General features: G+C 48.4%; 1 protein-coding gene across 3 annotated transcripts in view; it reads left to right on the plus strand.

The window, feature by feature from the left end:
* Positions 1-18,951, plus strand: part of Prickle2 (prickle planar cell polarity protein 2) — a 329,916-nt gene that overhangs the window by 262,256 nt on the left and 48,709 nt on the right. For all 3 annotated transcript variants that reach the window (XM_027954550.2, XM_071609203.1, XM_071609200.1), the window contains 2 exons: positions 15,157-15,270; positions 17,898-18,035. In XM_027954550.2, the coding sequence (XP_027810351.1) occupies positions 15,157-15,270; positions 17,898-18,035 (252 nt within the window). The remainder of the gene's footprint in view (positions 1-15,156; positions 15,271-17,897; positions 18,036-18,951) is intronic.

Consider the following 18,951-nt stretch of genomic DNA (forward strand, 5'->3'; position numbering starts at 1 on the left):
CAGAAACGGGACCAATGTGCTGAGACAGCCGCGGACCTCAGAGTGCAGGGTTGGGGCCAGGAAAGTCGGGTGGGCTTCGGGAAGGCGGGGTTGGGGCCTTTGGGAGAGCCCGGCTGCGGCGTGGGAGGGCGGGGCCGGTGCGTCAGGAGGGCGGGACTTTGGGCGTTTAGAGGGCAGGGCTGGGGCATTGAGAGGGCGGGGCCGGGGGTTGGGAGGGCGGGTCCATGGCGTCAGGAAGGCGGGGCCGGGGTTGGGAGGTCGTGGCTGGGCGGGGCTGGAGGGCGGGGCTGGGGCTCATCTGGAAGGCGGGGCTTGGGCGTTGGGAGGGTGGGACTTTGGACGTCTAGAGGGCAGGGCTGGGGCATCGAGAGGGCGGGGCCGGAGGGCGGAAGGGCGGGGCCGTGGTGTCAGGAAGGCGGGGCTGGGGCGGGGCGGGAGGGCGGAGCCGGAGCTCGTCGGGAGGGCGGGGCCAGGGCATCGAGCCCCGCCCTCCCGATCCCAGGCCCCGCCCTCCTGACGCACCGGCCCCGCCCTCCCACCATCAGAAGGCGCTGGGAGTGACCGCGGTGGGTTCAGAAGCTAGGGGGGCAGGGAGCTCGGCCTCCTGGGGCTCGGGACGCCCCAGCCCCCCCTCCCGACGCCCTCAGCCCCGCCCTCTCGATGCCCCACCCCTCTCCCAGCGGGAGGTGCTCTGCGGTGGCAGTTCTGTGATCTGTAGCATAGAGCCTGTGGTCCCGGCAGAAAACTCAGAAGAGATCGCTGGCCAGTGTCAGTGATGATTCTCTGCTGGGTCCTCTCAGCAGAAGACGGGGATAACTGCTGAGCTCCCAGTCCCCTCCCTCTGTTACAGGCCTAAGGGTTGGGGTCAGCGACTTTCCCACAGTCCTCAATGTAAGTCTTAGTAAGAACAGGCGGCATCGGGTGTGGTGGGCAGGCCTTGATCCCTGAGGCTCTGGAGGCCGAGGTAGGAGGATGTGAGTTCAAAGCCAGCCTCAGCAATTTAGGGAGGCCCAAGGAACTCAGCAGACCCTGTCTCTAAATAAAATGTTCAAAAGGGTTGGGGATGTGGCTCAGGGGTTAAGAGCCCCCTGGGTTCAATCCCTGGTTTAAAAAAAAAAAAAAGGAAGAAGAAGGAGGAGGAAAAGGAGGAAAATTTCTCATAGTGGGACTTAAATTCATTGTTGATATACTGACTCATTTTTCCCCCACTGACTTTCATCACAAGTTCAGGGAAATGTTACCAAAGAAGAACATTTAATCCCAACATGTAATAAAAACCATTCTTGAGTTGTGAAATCCGTAGAAATGGAAAGAGAACTGGGCATGATGGCATACGTCTGTAATATGAGCAGTTTGGAAGGCTGAGGCAGGAGGATTGAAAGTTTGAGGCCAGCCCCAGCAACTTATCTAGGACCTAAGCAACTCAGAGAGACCTTATCTCAAAATAAAAAATGAAAAGGGCTGGGGATGTGGCTCAAATGGTTAAGCACCCCTGGGTTCAATCCCCAGTACCAAAAGAAAAAAAAAAAAAAAAAGAATTGAATCAATCTCCTGGAAGGCTACATGGTTTCTTCTAGGGATGAAGACTCCACATTACTGTAGCCTGCTTTAGGTTTTAGCAGGAATTTCAAGTTTAAAGAACACACTGTCGTGGAGAGCAGTGGTATAAATCTGACCTCTGACTCTCTGATTGCTGCCTTGGCACAGGGAGCTGCCTGTACAGAAGTGCAGATCAAGACGGCCTGGTTGCTATGGCGACGCCTGTGGGAGAAGACTCTGAGCAAAGGCCATAGTTATCAGTTGAGACCTTGGGTTCAGACACCAACTCCCAGGGACAGAGAATTTGAGCAAAACAGGATGACCCTGATGTCTTGCCAGTTCTGCATCCTTCAGGTGGCCTGCTTGGCTGACACTTTCCCACCAATGACCTTTTGATGAAACCTATGTGATAAACTTGCTGAGCTAGCTGTGGGTCTGTCTTCCCCCATCAGTTGGCGGAAACACCTGGCCCACCTTTTACTCTCTGTTCGTGTCTGTTTGTCCTTTCTTCATTCCCCCGTCACCCCTTGTCCGGTTTCTGAATTAACAGCAGGGCTCAGAACAGAGTTGAGAGGACTGTGACAAACTGTGACTCCGCTATCCACTGATTCATGAATACATAGGGCCGAGTGTGAGCCTGACTATCTACAGAGACAGTGAGGTGAAGGGGACAGAGATCGAGCTTTGACAGGAGCCCGGGATTTAAATCCAGGCTCCACTCTTCATCCCTGAGCAGGTCAGATAGCTTATCATTTATCTGATCCTCATCATCCAGGACTCTGTATTGACAAATCCACCTGCACACCAATGTTGGTTTGTAACCCCCAAATCGATGACGACAGCATCTTCATGGTCACAAAGGGGCAAAAACAATTTTGAGTTGCCCAATGTGCATTTCACCAGCTGAGGTCCCACAAAGCAGTGTTCTGGCTTCTTAATTCCGTCTCACACCAAATGGTCTGTTTGGTGTCCTGAGTTTTGCATTTTGTGCTTTTGGTTGCTGAGTCCACTGTTTGGAGTGTCCCCATCATAACGAAGTGCCATTTCCCAAGGGTGAGAAGGCTGAGGTGTACCTCATGGACACCATGGGCGTGTGTGTTAGATGACCTTCTCTGGGGCATGAATTATAGTGCTGCTGCTCACGAGTTCGGTGTTAGTAAATCAGTAATGATGGAGGACAAGTGAGGTTGGGCACCTGAGGAATTTTCAGGAAGCAGGTTTATTTGAGCTGCAGTGGTCCAGAGGGGCTGATGCCTAAAAATGTCTGGACCCCAAGTCTGGGAATTCTCAAAACTTTATTCTCAGTGGGGTGGTTACATGTCAGTGGGTGGGTACCTCATAGTCACTCTTTGTCCCCAGCTCAACAGAGGTGTCACACATTTTTTTCTGCAAACCTGGCATTTACAAAACAGAGAAAGCTTCAAACCACACTGAACTTTCTGCAGAATTCTTGTGAAATCTTGTTGACACTCTTTGTAAAAATCTTTCTGTTGAGAAGCTTAATTATGGCAAGGGTCTTTTGGGGGAGGGTGCCTGATCGGCTTCAATAATATATATTAAATAAATTATTCTTAAGAGACATGCATATGAAACATGGTTATGAACTAGGAGCAGCAGCTCAGGAGTCACTAATTCAGTATTTGCTATGACTTTACAGAACTCAGATTGCACAGATAAGGAAAGTCAAGTGTGCCGACCTTTGCACAAGGTCATGTCTTGCTCACCCAGCACTCTATCCTTCCCCCACTGTGGCAGGGGTCAGGACTCTTTAAAAATGATGGGCTCCCTCTAATTCCACAAACAGGGGAGGGCTGCACCTTTTTACACCCATAAAGTAGGCGTGGCCACGTGACTTGCCTGAACTAGTGACATGCTAACAGAATTCACATGTGTCACATCCAGGTAGAAGCAGAGAGCTGTCAGGGTCCGTCCCAGTCTTGCTCTGCTCTGTCCCCAGCATGGTGGAGACACGTCAATATGGCGCACCCATCACCTGGGCCTCTGCCTGCCCATCTGAGAGTCCAACTATGAGTGAGAAAACTGGGGAGCAGGTAATGGTTTAATAGCCAGCGTATATAAAGAACCCCTATGACTCTTTTTAGATAGATATGACAGTAGAGTATGTTTTTACATATTATATACAAATCGAGTCTAGCTTTCCAGTCTTGTGGTTGTACACGATGTGGAGTTTCACTGGTCGTGTGTTCATATATGGACAGAGGAAAGTTATGTCGGGTTCATCCCACCGTCTTACCTGTTCCCATCCCCCTCCATTCCCCCCTATTCCCCTTTGTCTAATCCAATGAACTTCTATTCTTCCCTCCCTTCCCCTTATTTTGAGTTAGTGTCTGCACATCAGAGAGAACATTTAGCCTTTGGTTTGGGGGATTGGCTTACTTCACTTGGCATGATAGTCTCCAGTTCCATCCCTTTACTGGCAAATGCCATCATTACATTCTTCTTTATGGCTGAGCAATATTCCGTTGTGTATATAGACCACATTTTCTTTATCCATTCATCTGTTGAAGGACACCTAGGTTGGCTCCATTGTGAGTTGAGCTGCTATAAACCTTGATGTGGCTGAGTCAGTGTAGTATGCTGATTTTCAGTCCTTTGGGTACAAACCAAGGAGTGGGTAGCTGGGTCCAATGGTGGTTCCATTCCAAATTTTTTGAGGAATCTCCATACTGCTTTCCACAGTGGCTGCACCAATTTGCAGTCCCAATAGCAATGTATGAGTGTGCCTTTCCTCCACATCCTCGACAACACTTATTGTTACTTGTGTTCTTGATAATTGCCATTCTGACTGGAATGAGATGGAATCTCAGTGTAGTTTAACTTGCGTCTCTCTAATTGCTAGAGATGTTGGACAGTTTTTTATGTATTTGTTGACTGTATTTCTTCTTCTGTGAAGTGTCAGAAGAACACCTACAACTCAACAACTGAAAGACAACTCAGTTAAAAAGTGAGTAGAGGACTTAGACAAACACCTCTCAAAGAAGATCTATACGTTGTCAGTAAGCACATGAGGGGCTGGGGTTGTGGCTTAGCAGCAGAGCACTCACCCAGCATGTGAAAGGCCCTGGGTTCAATCCTCAGCACCACATAAAAATAAATAAATAAAACAAAGATGTTGAGACCAACTACAACTAAAAAATAAATATTAAAAAAAAGCACATGAAAAGAGACTCAGGACTAGCTGTCAGGAGTGTGCAAATAAAACCCCAATGAGATATCTCAACACACCCAACCAAAGGACTGTGAATTTTTTTTTAAATGGCAAAGATACAGAGAGATTAGAACTTCTGCATGCTACTGGTGGGAATGTAAAATGGCACAGCCACTGTGGGACAGTCTGGAAGGTCCTCAAAAAGCTTAACAGAATCACCATATGATGCAGCAATTCCACTCCTAGGTACATAGCAAACAAATAGATAAATAAACTGGAAGCAGAGATTTAGCAGTTGTCTACACCAAGTTCCCTGAAGCACTATTCACAATGGTCAGAAGGTAAAAGCGACCCAGGTTTCATCAGCAAATGAATGAATCAAGGTGCGAATTTGTAAATACATAAATACAGGAACAATGGAATATTGAGTCAGCCAGGAAAGGGAAGTTGTGAGACATAGCACCACACAAGCTCACCTAGAAAGCATCATGCTTAGGGGAAAAAGCCAAACCCAACAGATACACCTGTGATCTCACTTACATGAAATAGCTAAGCCCCGCAAGTTGAGGGAGACAGGCAGTAGATTCCAGGTTACTAGAATCTACTAGTAACCACTGGATTCTGAATTGACTTAAACATAATTAAAATAGGAAATTTTAATAATGTTATTTAACTAATATGTTTATAAGTACTATGTATACATATATTTTATATGAATATATACATTTGTAATGTGCATATATTTACATATACACACAGTACATATATACATATTATACATATATTCTAAAATATAAATTTACATATAAACATGTGAAATAGACATGAATATAAAATATATATTTATGTATTATGTTAAATGACATTTTAATAATATAAACATTAATAATATGTTACTAAAATCTATTTACCACAATAAAAGCATTTTAATTAAAGTAAAATGTCCTGTGAAGCCAGAAATACCTTGATGGAATGTGTTATTTCCGCATAATGCAGCTCATTCTAACCAGAATTTTCCTGTCTGTTTCTCTCTAAAATGGCATAAAATAGGGCGTTTAGGGTTTCCCGACAGTCTGTACCCTTGAACTCTTCCTTGATCTTCTGATCTTTCAGAATAGGACAGACAAAATTTTTTGCCACTGTATCCATATTCTTTTTCTTTTTAATTTTTAAATTTTATTTATTATTATTATTTTTATTTATTATTATTATTATTTGGTACTGGGGATTGAACTCAGGGGCACTTAACCACTGAGTCACATCCCCAGCCCTTTTTATTTTATTTTGAAACAGGGTCTTGCTGAGTTGCTTAGGGCTTTGCTAAGTTGCTGAGTCTGGCCTCTACCTTGCAATGCTCCTGCCTCAGCCTCCTGATCCCCTGAGATTTTATCCATGATTCTTTGAAGTTTAGTGGGGCAGGGCCAGTTACTGGGGCCAAAGGTACCGCCATAGTCAGGAATCCCTAGTTCCTCGTGTATAAGTGGCCCACTTTCTTGTGGACTCACAGCCTTCCTTTCCTTTAATGGGTAGACACGAAGCCTCCTTCAATGAGCTACCTGCAAACAAAGGTCACTGTAACTGCGGGTGTCATTTAAAAAGAGTTTCCATGAATGTCCTGGGATCAGCAATAGTTCATCGTCCCTTGGAGAAAGAATTCCCTCCTTGGATTGTAGCGTGTGTCTTTGTGAATCATGTTGGACAGTGAAACTTTGGATGAGTCCCAGGACGTCCGCTGTTGCTTTCGTACTCAAGCAGGGTTGGCATGACGTTGTGACACGGCACTTAGTAATAAGCGCACTAAGTAATAAGCTTTTTGAGGACCTTCCAGACGGTTCCACAGTGGCTGTGCCATTTTATATTCCCACCAGTAGCATGCAGATGTTCTAATCTCTCTGTATCTTTGCCAGGGGACAGACGAGCTAGTTACGGTGTATGTGAAGCCATATACAAAACGCAAAAGCCGGGTGGGGTACTCCTAAGGAGGCCACCGAGAAAAGAGGTAGCCCCAAAACTCAGACATTCGGAGAGGACACAGAGAGGACATTCAGAGAGGTCACCTCCTCTCTTCGAGACAGGTCCTGATTTTATCCTGAGCAGCAGTAGGGATTAAGTTCGAGGCCAGCCTCAGCAACTTATCGAGGCCCTAAGCAAATAGCAAGAGCCTGTCTCTAAAAAAAAAAAGGGCTGAGGATGTGGCTCAGTGGTTAAGCACCCCTGGGTTCAATCCAAACAAACAGAACAACAAAAACTGGCTGTTGAATTAAGCATTGGTGCAAGCAAAACAAAACAGTCTGCGAGGTATTTGAAAATGAATACCTCCAGTGGGTTTTTATTTATGATTTTGATCCCTGTCCTGTGGGAGTCCAAGCATGATGGGGACATGGTCGCGCATGCAGCATTAGACTGTTGTTTCCTGATGACTTCCTGAGGAGGCCAGTTAGAATGATAATGTGGGTCCCTGGGAGGAAAAGCCAAGGAGCCAACATGGAACCACCCGCTCCTGCAGGCTGCTTGGTTAATGACATTCCAACAGGTGACATTCAGCCAGCCTGTGGGTCCCCAGACAGCGCAGCCCCTTGCTCTTACCTGTGACACCACTGGTTGTCCTCCAGGTCCCTGTTTGGGAACCAGTGTGCACTTTCCTTAAACCCACTGGGGCCACCCATTCAGGCCGACCCTCCCCGACCTCTGCATGGCCTGCGGCTCAGGGTGCACGAGGACCTGCTGACCCAGGCTGGCTGACGTAGCCAGCATCCTGCAGGTGACGGGGAACAGGAAATGAAGGCCCCGTCTTCTAACTAATTCCTGAGTTTAGGTGCCTTTTATAGAACCTTCCAGAAGCGCAGCTCACTTTGAGGTTCACGCTGAAGGACTCTTTGCCTTGTACAGTCAGGTTGGCCTTCCCCTTAAACCTGTGCTAGTCCTGGTGTGCGCTGAGGTGTTTATTAAGAACACAGAGTTCCAGGCTGGGCGCGGTGGCCCATGCCTGTAATCCCAGTGGCTCGGGAGGCTGAGGCAGGAGAATTAAAAGTTTGAGGCCAGCCTCAGCTATTTAGAGAGGCCTCAGCAACTTAGCAAAACCCTATCTCTAAATAAAATATAACAGGAGCTGGAGGTGTAGCTCAGATAAAGGTAAAGCTCCCCTGGCTGCAATCCCCAGTGCCAAAAAAAAAAAAAAAAACAGAAAGAAAGAGAGAGAGAGAGAGAGAGAGAAGAAAGGAAGGCCAAGGACAGAAGGGAGCCTGGGCTTGATCACACCATGGAGCCACCATCCTCTAGGTCGCCTATTTCTGAACTTCTGTTACCAGTTAAAAAAAGACACAAGTTCTTTTTTTTTTTTCTTTTTTTACAATCTTTATTTATAGGAAGCCGATGCCATTTCTAAGTGATGTGGTGCTAGACTTCAAATGCTGGCATGCTCCAGAGCCATCTGAGGCCCTTACTGAACACTGCTGTTGGAGTGGAGTTGTGCTTCAGGGATAGGACATTTGCTTAGCATGTGCAAAGCCCCAGGTCCCATCCTCCAAAAAACAAAGAACGCTGTTGTTATTTTCACAGGGTCTGAAAAGGAGCCTGGGACTCTGTATTCTTTTTTTTTTTTTTTAATATTGGAAATGGAACCCAGGGCCCTTAATCAACTGAGCCCCATCCCCAGTCCTTTTTATTTTTCATTTAGAGACAGGATCTCGCCAAGTTGCTTAGGGCCTCATAAGTTGCTGAATCTGGCTTTGAACTTGCGATCCTCCTGCTTCAGCCTCCCAAGCCGCTGGGATGATAGGCGTGTGCCACCATGCCCACCACAACTTCCATTCTTGAGGTTACTTCATGGTACAAGATGATTGCACAGCTCCTGCACCGTCACGACACAGTGTTGTAAAAGCACCGAGTAAGAGAAAGACCATTTTCACCTACTCTCAGCTCCTCTTGGATCTGGGGCCATATGTTGATTGTCTTAGAGAACAAAGGAGCAACGTGCTCATCATTGCTGCCCTGGCCATTCGGACAGACCAAGGGTCTACAGTACCTAGGCCTGGTTTTCCTTTCCCTCTATTGTTCCATCTGCCAGTCTCATTTTTTTTTTTTTTAATAAATGCCAAGAATCCACAAAGAGCAGGAGCAGAGGAAAAGAATACCAAGTTCAAGGTGGCTCTACCGTTTTGTACTTGGATGCACATAAAATCTCTGGCCCTGGGCTGGGGACACAGCTCAGTTGGTAGAGTGCCTGCCTTCCATGCACAAGGCCCTGGGTTCAATCCCCAGCACCTAAAAAAAAAAAAAAAAAAAAAAAATCATCCCTGGTCCTGGAAGAGCTCACAAAATATCATATATAAGAACACTGAAGCCTGAGATCCACTCAGTAAATAAATCACTCATTGATCTTGTTCTCACATAGATAGTGAAAAACAGTTGATCAATCAACGCACAGGCATGATGGCACACACCTGTAATCCCAGCAGCTCTGGAGGCTGAGGCACGAGGATCTGGAGTTCAAAGCCAGCCTCAGCAACTTAGTGAGGCCCTAAGCAACTCAGTGAGACCCTGTCTCTTTCTAAAATAGAAAAAGGGCTGGGGATGTGGCTCAGTGGTTAAGTGCCTCTGGGTTCAATCCCTGGTACCCCCCCTTAAAAAAATCAATCAACCCGGCCAAATCTAAAGTGGCTTCTGTTGGACTCCTGCTGTAACAAAATAAGGATACTTTTGGGGGGGCCTGGGGATTGAACCCAGTGCTGGGATCCCACTTCCTAATGCGAATCTTTGCCTTAGGATCTCTTCTCTTTGCCAGAGCTTCTAGAATCTTCCTGCTTAATCATACATCCAGGTGTGGAACGAGGCCCCTGAAAAATTGGGCGAGGACCAATAGATTGTTCCCCTCTTCGGAAGTCCCTGGGTTTCTTGAGGGCTTGGGGGTACATGAGCCTGCCTGGAGCCGCATGGAGTGGGTTGTTGAGGGAAAACAGTTGGATAACTCCAAAACTCCCAAAGTGTGGTCCCCCACACCCCTGGCAGACCCTGAGAAGTGGTTAGAAATGCAGATTACAAGGCCCCCACCCTAGGCTGAATTAGAAATCTGGATTTGAACAAACCTTGCAGGTGATTCTGATGCAAGCTCAAGTTGGAGAACCCTGGCAGGCAACCAAGTGCTTTGTGCTGGGTACCGTGGTGCATGCCTGGAATCCCAGCTGCTCGGGAGGCTGAGGCAGGAGAATTGAGAGTTCGAGGCCAGCCTCAGCAACTTAACAAGGCCCTAAGCAACTCAGCAAAACCCTGTCTCAAAATAAAACCATCAAAAGGGCTGGAGATGTGGCTCGGTGGTTAAACATCCCTGGGTTCAACCCTTGGTACCAAAAAAACCCAAAGTGCTTTGCCCACTTTATTTTTCATTAACAAACTTCTTTAGAAAAAAAAATGCTTTTCTCCCAAATACAGAGGTTTCGACTCTCTCGCTTCCTTCCACCTCTTCGCTCAGACAGAGATGCTGTCAAATGTGCAGTTCCTTCTAACAAGCCCAGTCTTTCCCACTGGGCGAGGCTAGCTTTGTGGAGTTATCTACATGCTGACTAAAGTTCTTAGAACCCGTCTGACAGACTGGAGTTGCTGCCAACCCTCCTGTTGGGGAGCAACACCTTAAATAAAGGCCTTCAGCTATTTTGTTTTCATAAGATGGTGTACTGTGTCCAAAAGGCTTTTGTTGGGGGAGAAAACGAGCCTCCTATGACTTCACCCAAGGCAGAATCCCAGGACACCTTTACCCAAGAATGTCGACGGGGAGCAAAGCTTCTGGCACATTCCAGAGGCCTGTGTTTGAAGACACCTAAGTTCTCAGCATACCAGGTCCTATCTTGGGAATGATCCTCCTTGAGTGAGCTCTGTTGGGATTGCTTATTTACTCCTAAGAATGCGGCGTGTTGGGGCCAACACGAGCCATCTGCTGGTGTCTCAGGGGCAATGCCAAATTTAATCTTTGTGGTGCCAAAAAGTAGACTCAGTGTTTTCTCATTGCATTGGCTTAGATGGTGTTTGTTTTTGAGCCATACGGCTCTTTCATTATGGACCGTGGCGGAGGAGAGTGCGGGCAGCATCCCCGTAGCTAGGCTGGGTATTCAGGGGAGCTGTTTCTCTCCCCCTGCCCTCCACCCGCGAGTCCCCTCGGCTGGATGAAAAACTGGGAGAGTCCAGGGTCAAAACACTGCAAGAAGCCAGGCATGGTGGTGCACAGCTGTGATCCCAGCAGCTTGGGAGGCTGAGGCAGGAGGATCGCAAGTCCAAAGCCAGCCTCAGCAACTTAGTGAGGCCCTAAGCAACTCAGTGAGACCCTGTCTCTAAATAAAATATAAAAAAGGGCTGGGGATGGGGCTCAGTGGTGAGATGGTGGCTCAATCCCCAGTACCAAAAAAAAAGGAGGAGATAAAAGTCAACATGAGCAGGATCCCTGTGAACCTGAACAGGCTTTGAAGAGGATTGAAGGTCACAAGGGACTCACTCCTTTTCGGCAGAGCCTGCCAGATCACCTGCCCTGTGGTAGGGGACGCTTTGGGAGGCTGCTATTTAACATAGACTTACAAATGTTTCCATAATGGGGCACCCTGATCAGTAATGGGCCTTCAAGTCATCCATCGAATTGTTGATTGTCTTGGGAAAACATATTTTTATGCACTCCACACACATTGTTGGAGTACTGGTAGAAAGAAGAAATGTCACCGGTGGACTGAAGGCTGGAGTTATAAAGGACGTGTCTAGGCTCTACAGAGTCACGCCAAGCCTTTGGTGACTTCAGAACACAGTCCTCAGGAGGGACCTTGCCACCCCAGAGATCTGCAGCACACGGCTCCACCTCAGCTGGTCACACCAAGTTGGGGTCCCACCTCCGTCTTCACCACCTGGAACTTCTCTGATCCCACCTCCCGACGTCAACCCAGAGCAAGGTCGTCAGGGCCGTCTCTGGGGAACTGGGAGAAGCTCCTAGGTCTGGGACAGATTCCTGAGCTGAAGCCCTGCCGACTCAGCTGCTGAGGGCGAAGAGACGCTTTGGGAAAGCCACCACAGATCTGTGCAGGGAGGAGGAGAGGACGCTGGGATCCCAAAGGCGGAAATCCAGCCCCAGGCACCCTCCAGCGACAGCTTCTGATTCCTCCTGTTGCCCTACTGGCTGCCGGGTCTCTTGGGAGAGCACCACGCCTTTATCACCATGTGACTTTCCCCCTGGGACATCAGGCTAGTTTTCTGTCATGACATTCCTTACAACCTGTGTTTCTTGCTTAGGCTAAGGTAGGTGGCTCCAGGGCTCGGTATCACCCTCTGCGCCACCAGTGTGGCGTCGTATCTGAATACGGAAGAAAAGCCAGGAAGTATCTGGATCGTTCCATTCCATATTCTAATTTTTCAAAGAATTTTTATTTGTTCTTTTTAGTTATACAGGGCAGTAGAATGTATTTCAATATATTATACATACATGGCGTCTAACTTCCCATTCTTGTGGTTGGACTTGATGTGGAGTTTCCCTGGTCGTGTGTTCATGCATATATGAACGTGTGGAAAGTTCTGTCCCATTCACTCCACTGTCTTTCCTATTCCCATCCCCCTCCCTTCCCTTCATTCCCCTTTGTCTAACCCAGTAGACTTCTCTTATTACCTCCCCTACCCAGATTGTGTCTTAGAATTTGCATATCAGAAAGAACATTTGGCCTCTGGTTTTTTGGGACTGGCTTATTTCATTTAGCATGATAGTCTCCAGTTCCATCCATTTACCAGCAAATGCCATCATTTCAATCTTCTTTAAGGCTGAGTAATATTCCATAGTATATATACCACATTTTCTTTATCCATTCATTTGTTGAAGGGCACCTAGGTTGGTCCCATAGCTTAGCTATTGTGAATTAAGCTGCTGTAACCATTGATGTAGCTATATTACTGATGCTGATTTTAAGTCCTTTAGATATATGCCAAGGAGTGGGATGTCTGGGTCAAATGGTGGTTCCACTCCATGTGTTTTGAGGAATCTCCACACTGCTTTCCAGAGTGGTTGCACCAATTTGCAGTCCCGCAGCAAGGCCATACTCTAAATTTGGTTTTGTGTTCGTGCTATCTGTTGAACTTGAGGGCCACATGCTTCACCTCCACTCTTATTTAACCGTCATGATATTTGGGGTGCCTGTTGTGAGCAGTTATGTGACTTGCTTGGGAACCTAGAGATGGGAAATGATAGTCGGTGGCTGGAGGTCCAGGTCTACTGCCTTGTGGTATAAGATGCAGAGAAGATTCCCGCCTGCGTCAGCCTCACACAGTAGGCCAGAGGGATCCTTCCAGGTGCTGATCAGGAGGGGCTCCCCGGGATGGTGATGTTGTGCAGTACCTGGGGGCCCTGGAGAGGAGGTTGGGCAGGCTCTGGTGGCCATGCACCTGGCAATACATTTCATGCAAGATACACCCCTAGGCGTGTCTCCTTAAACCTGGCCCTTGTCCATGAGCCACGTGCTACAGGACTCTCCTGAAGAAGTCCCTAATCGTGTGCCAGTCTCCCATGAGCCACCACCGCCACCACACTCATTTAGGATGGGACTGTTCCTTCTCAGGGCTGCTGGCTCCTTCAAAACCCAGAACCTGCCAGTCTCCCTGCCAGGTGCCTCTCTATTGCTGGGTGCATGACCATGGGAGCTGCCCAACCCTCCTCTCCACAGCCCCCAGTTCCCGCACAGCATCGCCATCTCGGGGAGTCCTTCTGGGTCTGCACCTTGAAGGAGCCCGTGGGACTGCTGCCGGAGGCTGATGCAGGTGGGAATCATCCTGCAGAGGTCCACTGCCTCCCAGAAGCCAGCTGGGCTGGGTCAGAGCTCTGCCTATGGTTGCTTTGGGGGTTGGATTTGGACACGGATGGGCACCTGATGGAGGATGGTTCTGATCACTGGTTAAGGAACTAAAGACGCTTTCCACATGTTTCTAACTCACCAGCGCAAGCCTCTCCCCTGCTAAAGCTCATGGCTTGGCTTCTAGAGATCAAGGTGGAGGAGACTTCGCTGCTCTTCACCCCAGCAAGCCCAACCCATGTGTTCAGATCCAAGACTCCCCAGACACAAGGGATTAGACCAGTGTGTGGAGGGGACCCGAGGAGGGAGTTGGAGCCTTGGGCTCTGTCCTTTCGTTTTCTTGAATGAGCTTGTTCAGTGAGGGCTGCTCATGATGCTCAGAGACACTGGGGAGCATTTTCCATGACGTGATGTGAACCTGTAGGATTTTTTTCTGCTCCTCCTCTATGACAGCATATCTTGTCTTTTCTCTCCCTTGTTATACACATGGCTGGATGGTAGAATGTCTTTTTTCCCCCCGTACCAAGGATTGAACCAGGGCACTTAACCACCAAGCCATACACCAGCCCTTTTTATATTTTATTTAAAGGCAGGGTTTTGTAAGTTGCTGAGAGTATCACTAAGGTGCTGAGGCTGGCTTTGAACAGGCCATCCTCCTGCCTCAGCCTCCTGAGTCACTGGAATTACAGATTATACCAACATACCAACTTCTTTTTTTTTTTTTTGGTTCCGGGGATTAGATTCAGGAGCACTCGACCACTGAGCCACATCCCCAACCCATTTATATATTTTATTTAGAGACAGGGTATCATGAGTTGCTTAGGGCCTTGCTTTTGCTGAGGCTGGCTTTGAACTCCCAGTCCTCCTGCCTCAGCCTCCCAAGCCGCTGGGATTATAGGCTTGCGCCACCACGCCTGATTCCCAACTTCTGTTTTCTTTTCTCGGCAAAATGAGGTTCTTGGTGCTTTCCGCATACATCAGATTGAAGGAGCTTCAGAAAGTGCAGGAATAGACCCTACGGGTCATAAACAGGAGCACTGTAAGATATGCAAAAATCTTCACACTCCTGGCGATGCAAAGTTACGAGCTGTGCGCCCCAAGTTTGGTGAGCCTCTTTCTGATGGCTGGCAGCTACAGCCCGCCTCACAAGTGGCTCCAGACCTGGAAGGCTTTTCACATAGGTGGAGGCTGAGGTACCCAGGAGTTCACCCCGTGCCAGAGACAGGCTTGGACTGCAGCACCCAGGCAGGCGCAGACATATCCCTTGGCTAGGGAGGCACCCCACACGCCAGAGACGCTCAGAAAAATGGTAAAGCCAGTGGGACACGGGGGACTCCAGCGACAAAGCCCTACCCTGCGGCCTCCCCAGCGTGATCACTGATCTCTCCTTTGCTATCCAAGCTCCTTGGCTTTATTTTTCCCTTGCAGAGAGGGGAAGCCCCAAGTGAGGGGCGATTTGCTTGGCTCTCTCTTTAAGGATGTGTTTTTCCGCTTGCAGTAAGAAGTGCAGGCTGTGGGCTGTGTCCCGCTGGGTGGGGGCCATCGAGTTGGGTTGCGCCCTACGTGGGGGGCGGGGAATCCTGGTCCCCTTACCGGGCAGTGGGCAGTGGACGTGAGTGAGGACACGTGTTCTTTTTTCTCCTTCAGGTGCACCAATATTACAGCTGCCTGCCAGAAGAGAAAGTCCCCTATGTCAACAGCCCCGGAGAGAAACTGCGAATCAAGCAGCTGCTGCACCAGCTCCCGCCACATGACAACGAGGTAAGAGGGTCCAGGCTCCGGAGGACCTCTGTGAATTGTCTGTGATCAGCCGGTGGCTGAAGAAAACTCTGGCAATTTGCTTGAGGTTTTTGCTTCTTTAAGGAGGGGCAAAGGACAGTGACCAGTACTTTCCAAAAAGTGTCACCCCCTCCAAAACAAAAACAGAGTGTCATCATGGACTGGGTTAGCCTCTGTGGCAGGCACTGCTCGCTGGGGGAAGGAACCAGGGAGCAATAAAGTAAGAAAGCTCAGGTCTGGGTCCTCTGAGTGCCTGCGTGGGTTGCAGCGATGACTGAGTCCCTGGGTCCTCTGAAGCCCTGATGAGACTTGGCGAGTCTCTGGGACTTGTCCAGCCCCATTTCCTGTTGAATGGGTGAGCACGTCCTCCACGTTCCACGGGTCTCAACCTCAGGGGCTTTTGTCACAATGAAGTCCGGATTCTTAGGGTCATCCTCTGCCCTTTTGAAAGTGTGGCTCACCAACTGCACTTTTTTTCTGAATGCAGGAACGCCGTGCGCTAAGCCACATCCTCCTCATCCTTGAGATCACATTGATCATAGAGGGACTTTGTGGACTTTGTGGCAAAAGATCTTGCTGGAAGGGATTAGGTTTGCCAGCTAGAAATTAATTTTTAGGTATCTGCTTTTGAAAAATAGGACTCCTGTGAAATCCTGCGATTTAACTTGGCATTTAAAACAAAGCATGGTTTTAGATAGAAAGGAAAAAACAACCCATTTTACAAAAATGGACAGCCGATTTCTTCCGACTCCCCCCACCCCAACAGGAAGTGAATGAGTGCTTTTTAGTTTTGTCTTCCCATATTGGAATAAAAGGGGACCATTTGAGAACCTCAAGAACAAATGTACAGAGGCACACACCTAGAATCTCAGTGGCTCGGGAGGCTGAGGCAGGAGGATCGTGAGTTCAAAGCCAGCCTCAGCAAAAGCGAGACCCTAAGCAACTCAGTGAGGCCCTGTCTCTAAATAAAATACAAAATAGGGCTGGGGATGTGGGTCAGTAGTCGAGTGCCCCTGGGTTCAACCCCAGTTACCTCCCTCCCCCCCAAAATGTTAAAAAATGTCAGGGCCTAGGCGGGGGTGTATCTCTGTGGTAGAGCCTGACTGGCTGCTCAAGACCCTGGGTTCCAATCCCCAGGACCACAAAAAAATAAATAAATGAATTTGGGTCAGCAGAACCAAAGCTTAAATCTGTCATAACCTTTCTAGAAAGAGAGCTGCAATTCTCTTTCTGCTGCTTCCTTCACACTTCATGAAACAAACACAAATCATGCTTTCTCCTTTAAATCTGAGAGCAAATGTTGTAACCTGTTGTCCAATTAAACTAATTTTGAAGTGAAAATGCGGGTTTTCACAAGCAGGAGGGGCGTGTCTGCCTTTAAAAATGTGCTCATAAAATGTCAGTAGTGGAACCATCTGTTCCGGGCAGCTCAGGTCACTGCAGTTCTCTTTCTGAAACATTCCATGAGGACGTTTTTTGGTTTGGGGGATTTTTTTTTCCTTTTCCTTTTTTGGTACCAGGGATTGAACCCAGGGGCACTTAACCACTGAGCCACATCCCCAACCCTTTTTTATATTTTATTTTAATATTTTTTCTAGTTGTAGATAGGCACAATATCTTTATTTATTTGTTTTTATGTGGTGCTGAGGATTGAACCCAGTCAGTTGCCTCACATGTGCAAGGCAGGCACTTGACCACTGAGCCACATCCCCAGCCCTATTTTGTATTTTACTTAGAGACAGGGTCTCACTGAGTTGCTTAGGGCCTCACTAAATTGCTGAGACTGGCCTCCAACTCATGATCCTCCTGCCTCAGCCTCCAGAGCTGCTGAAATTACAGGCGTGTGCCACCGCACCCAGCTAAATGACTCACTTTTAAAACCAGCATTAATAGATAATAGTTCAGAGATATGTTGCAATGACCAGATCTGCAGAAATAAGGGAGAAAATGGCAAATGCTGAATTTGAGTGTCCTTCCCTTAATTCTGTGTTCAACAAGAAGAACAATCTCTGTTGCACATTGTCACACTTAGCCGAAGCCCAGCAGGCGGCCCTTTTCCTCCTGCTCCCAGACAAACCAGCCTTCCCATCCTGCAACCCTGAGCACACCTGTGCTGCAGCTTCACAGGCTCCAGCCTCCACGTTCCCACTCTCCCAAGTGAGATGGGGACAGAAGCCATGTGCACATTGACAGTGGCCCTGGCTCAGTGGCCTGGGACCATTCTTGGTGCCAAGGACCCTTTACCTAGGTAGCTGCAGGAGAAAGTATCAGGTACCTACAATTGGGAGGAAAGACACATCCCAGAGCTTTGCCAGCTCCGTCTGTCCATGTGACTTGGGCCTGAGGGTGGTCCACAGAGTGAGGGAAGTCAGGGAGAAAGAAGCACTTGCAGAATCCATGGGCTGCCTGGGGCCTGGGCTCCGGAGTTCAGAGCCCTCCGTTAGCCCCTCGGGTTGTCGGTGATCTTAGGAGCAGCTCATCTTAAGTCGCTCCAAGCCCGAGACTGCTGTCGACCAGGCAGGGACTGGAAAACCAAGCAGCAGCAGGAAACTCTGGGGCCTGGGCTTCAGGACTCTCACGGGGCGTCTGCCTTCTGTGTGTGTGCTCAGGTTCGATACTGCAACTCCCTGGATGAGGAGGAGAAGAGGGAGCTTAAGTTGTTCAGCAACCAGAGGAAACGTGAAAACCTGGGCAGAGGGAATGTCAGGCCCTTCCCTGTCACTATGACAGGGGCCATTTGTGAGCAGGTGAGTGTGGACTCCTGGGTCGGAAGAGGAATTGTTCGTTCATTCATTCAACTGTCCATTCATTCATTTGTTCATTCATCTGTTTATTCATTCATTCATTCATCTGTTTATTCATTCATTCATCCATCCATCCATTCACCCACTCATTCATTCATTTTTTCATCTGCCCATTCATTCATTTTACAGTTGTTTTTGTTGAGTACCTACTGTGCGCCTGGCACTTTTCTAGACTCGAGAATGCAGTAGTATATAAGACATGAAAACGTAATGTTGCCTTTGTAAGGAAGCGCTCTCTGGAGAAAGAAGACAATACATTCAACCAAAAACAACAAAAAATATGTCAGAGAAGGGGACCGGGAAGGAGTGGGAGGCTAGAGAAGCTGTAGGCTTAGATGGGAGAGAAGACTCCACTTAGAAGGAGGCATCTCGGCAAAGACTTGCAAGAGGGAGGGAGTCATGCAGGAGTTGGGGCACCAGAAACAACAGCTTGTGGCTGGGGCAGAGCGGGTGAAGGAAGACAGTTAGCAAATAAAGTGAGAGTTCGTGGAGGGTCATGTGAGCCCCTGGAAGTACCTGGCAGAGGACTGACATGAGGGATTCATATTTGAAATGTGTGCATTTACTAATGGAGATGGCCTGGACCATGATCCAGCCCCTCTCCCAGGATCTTCCCAGTACCAGTGCCCTTTAAAGGGTGGGATCTGAATTTAAAAAAGAAAAAAAGGGGTAGGACTTGGCCACTGAGTCTGGTGATGCACACCTGTAATCCCAGCGACTTCAGAGGCAGAGGCAAGAGGATCACAGTTTGAGGCCAGCCTCAGTGACTTAGGGAGACTCTGTCTCAAAATTAAAAGGGGTGGGGAGGTAGCTCAGTGGTAGATCACCCCAGTACTGGGAGGGGGGAAGTGGTACATTT

The sequence above is a fragment of the Marmota flaviventris genome, chromosome 1 (assembly GCF_047511675.1).
Source record: "Marmota flaviventris isolate mMarFla1 chromosome 1, mMarFla1.hap1, whole genome shotgun sequence".
NCBI classification, from domain to species: domain Eukaryota; kingdom Metazoa; phylum Chordata; class Mammalia; order Rodentia; family Sciuridae; genus Marmota; species Marmota flaviventris.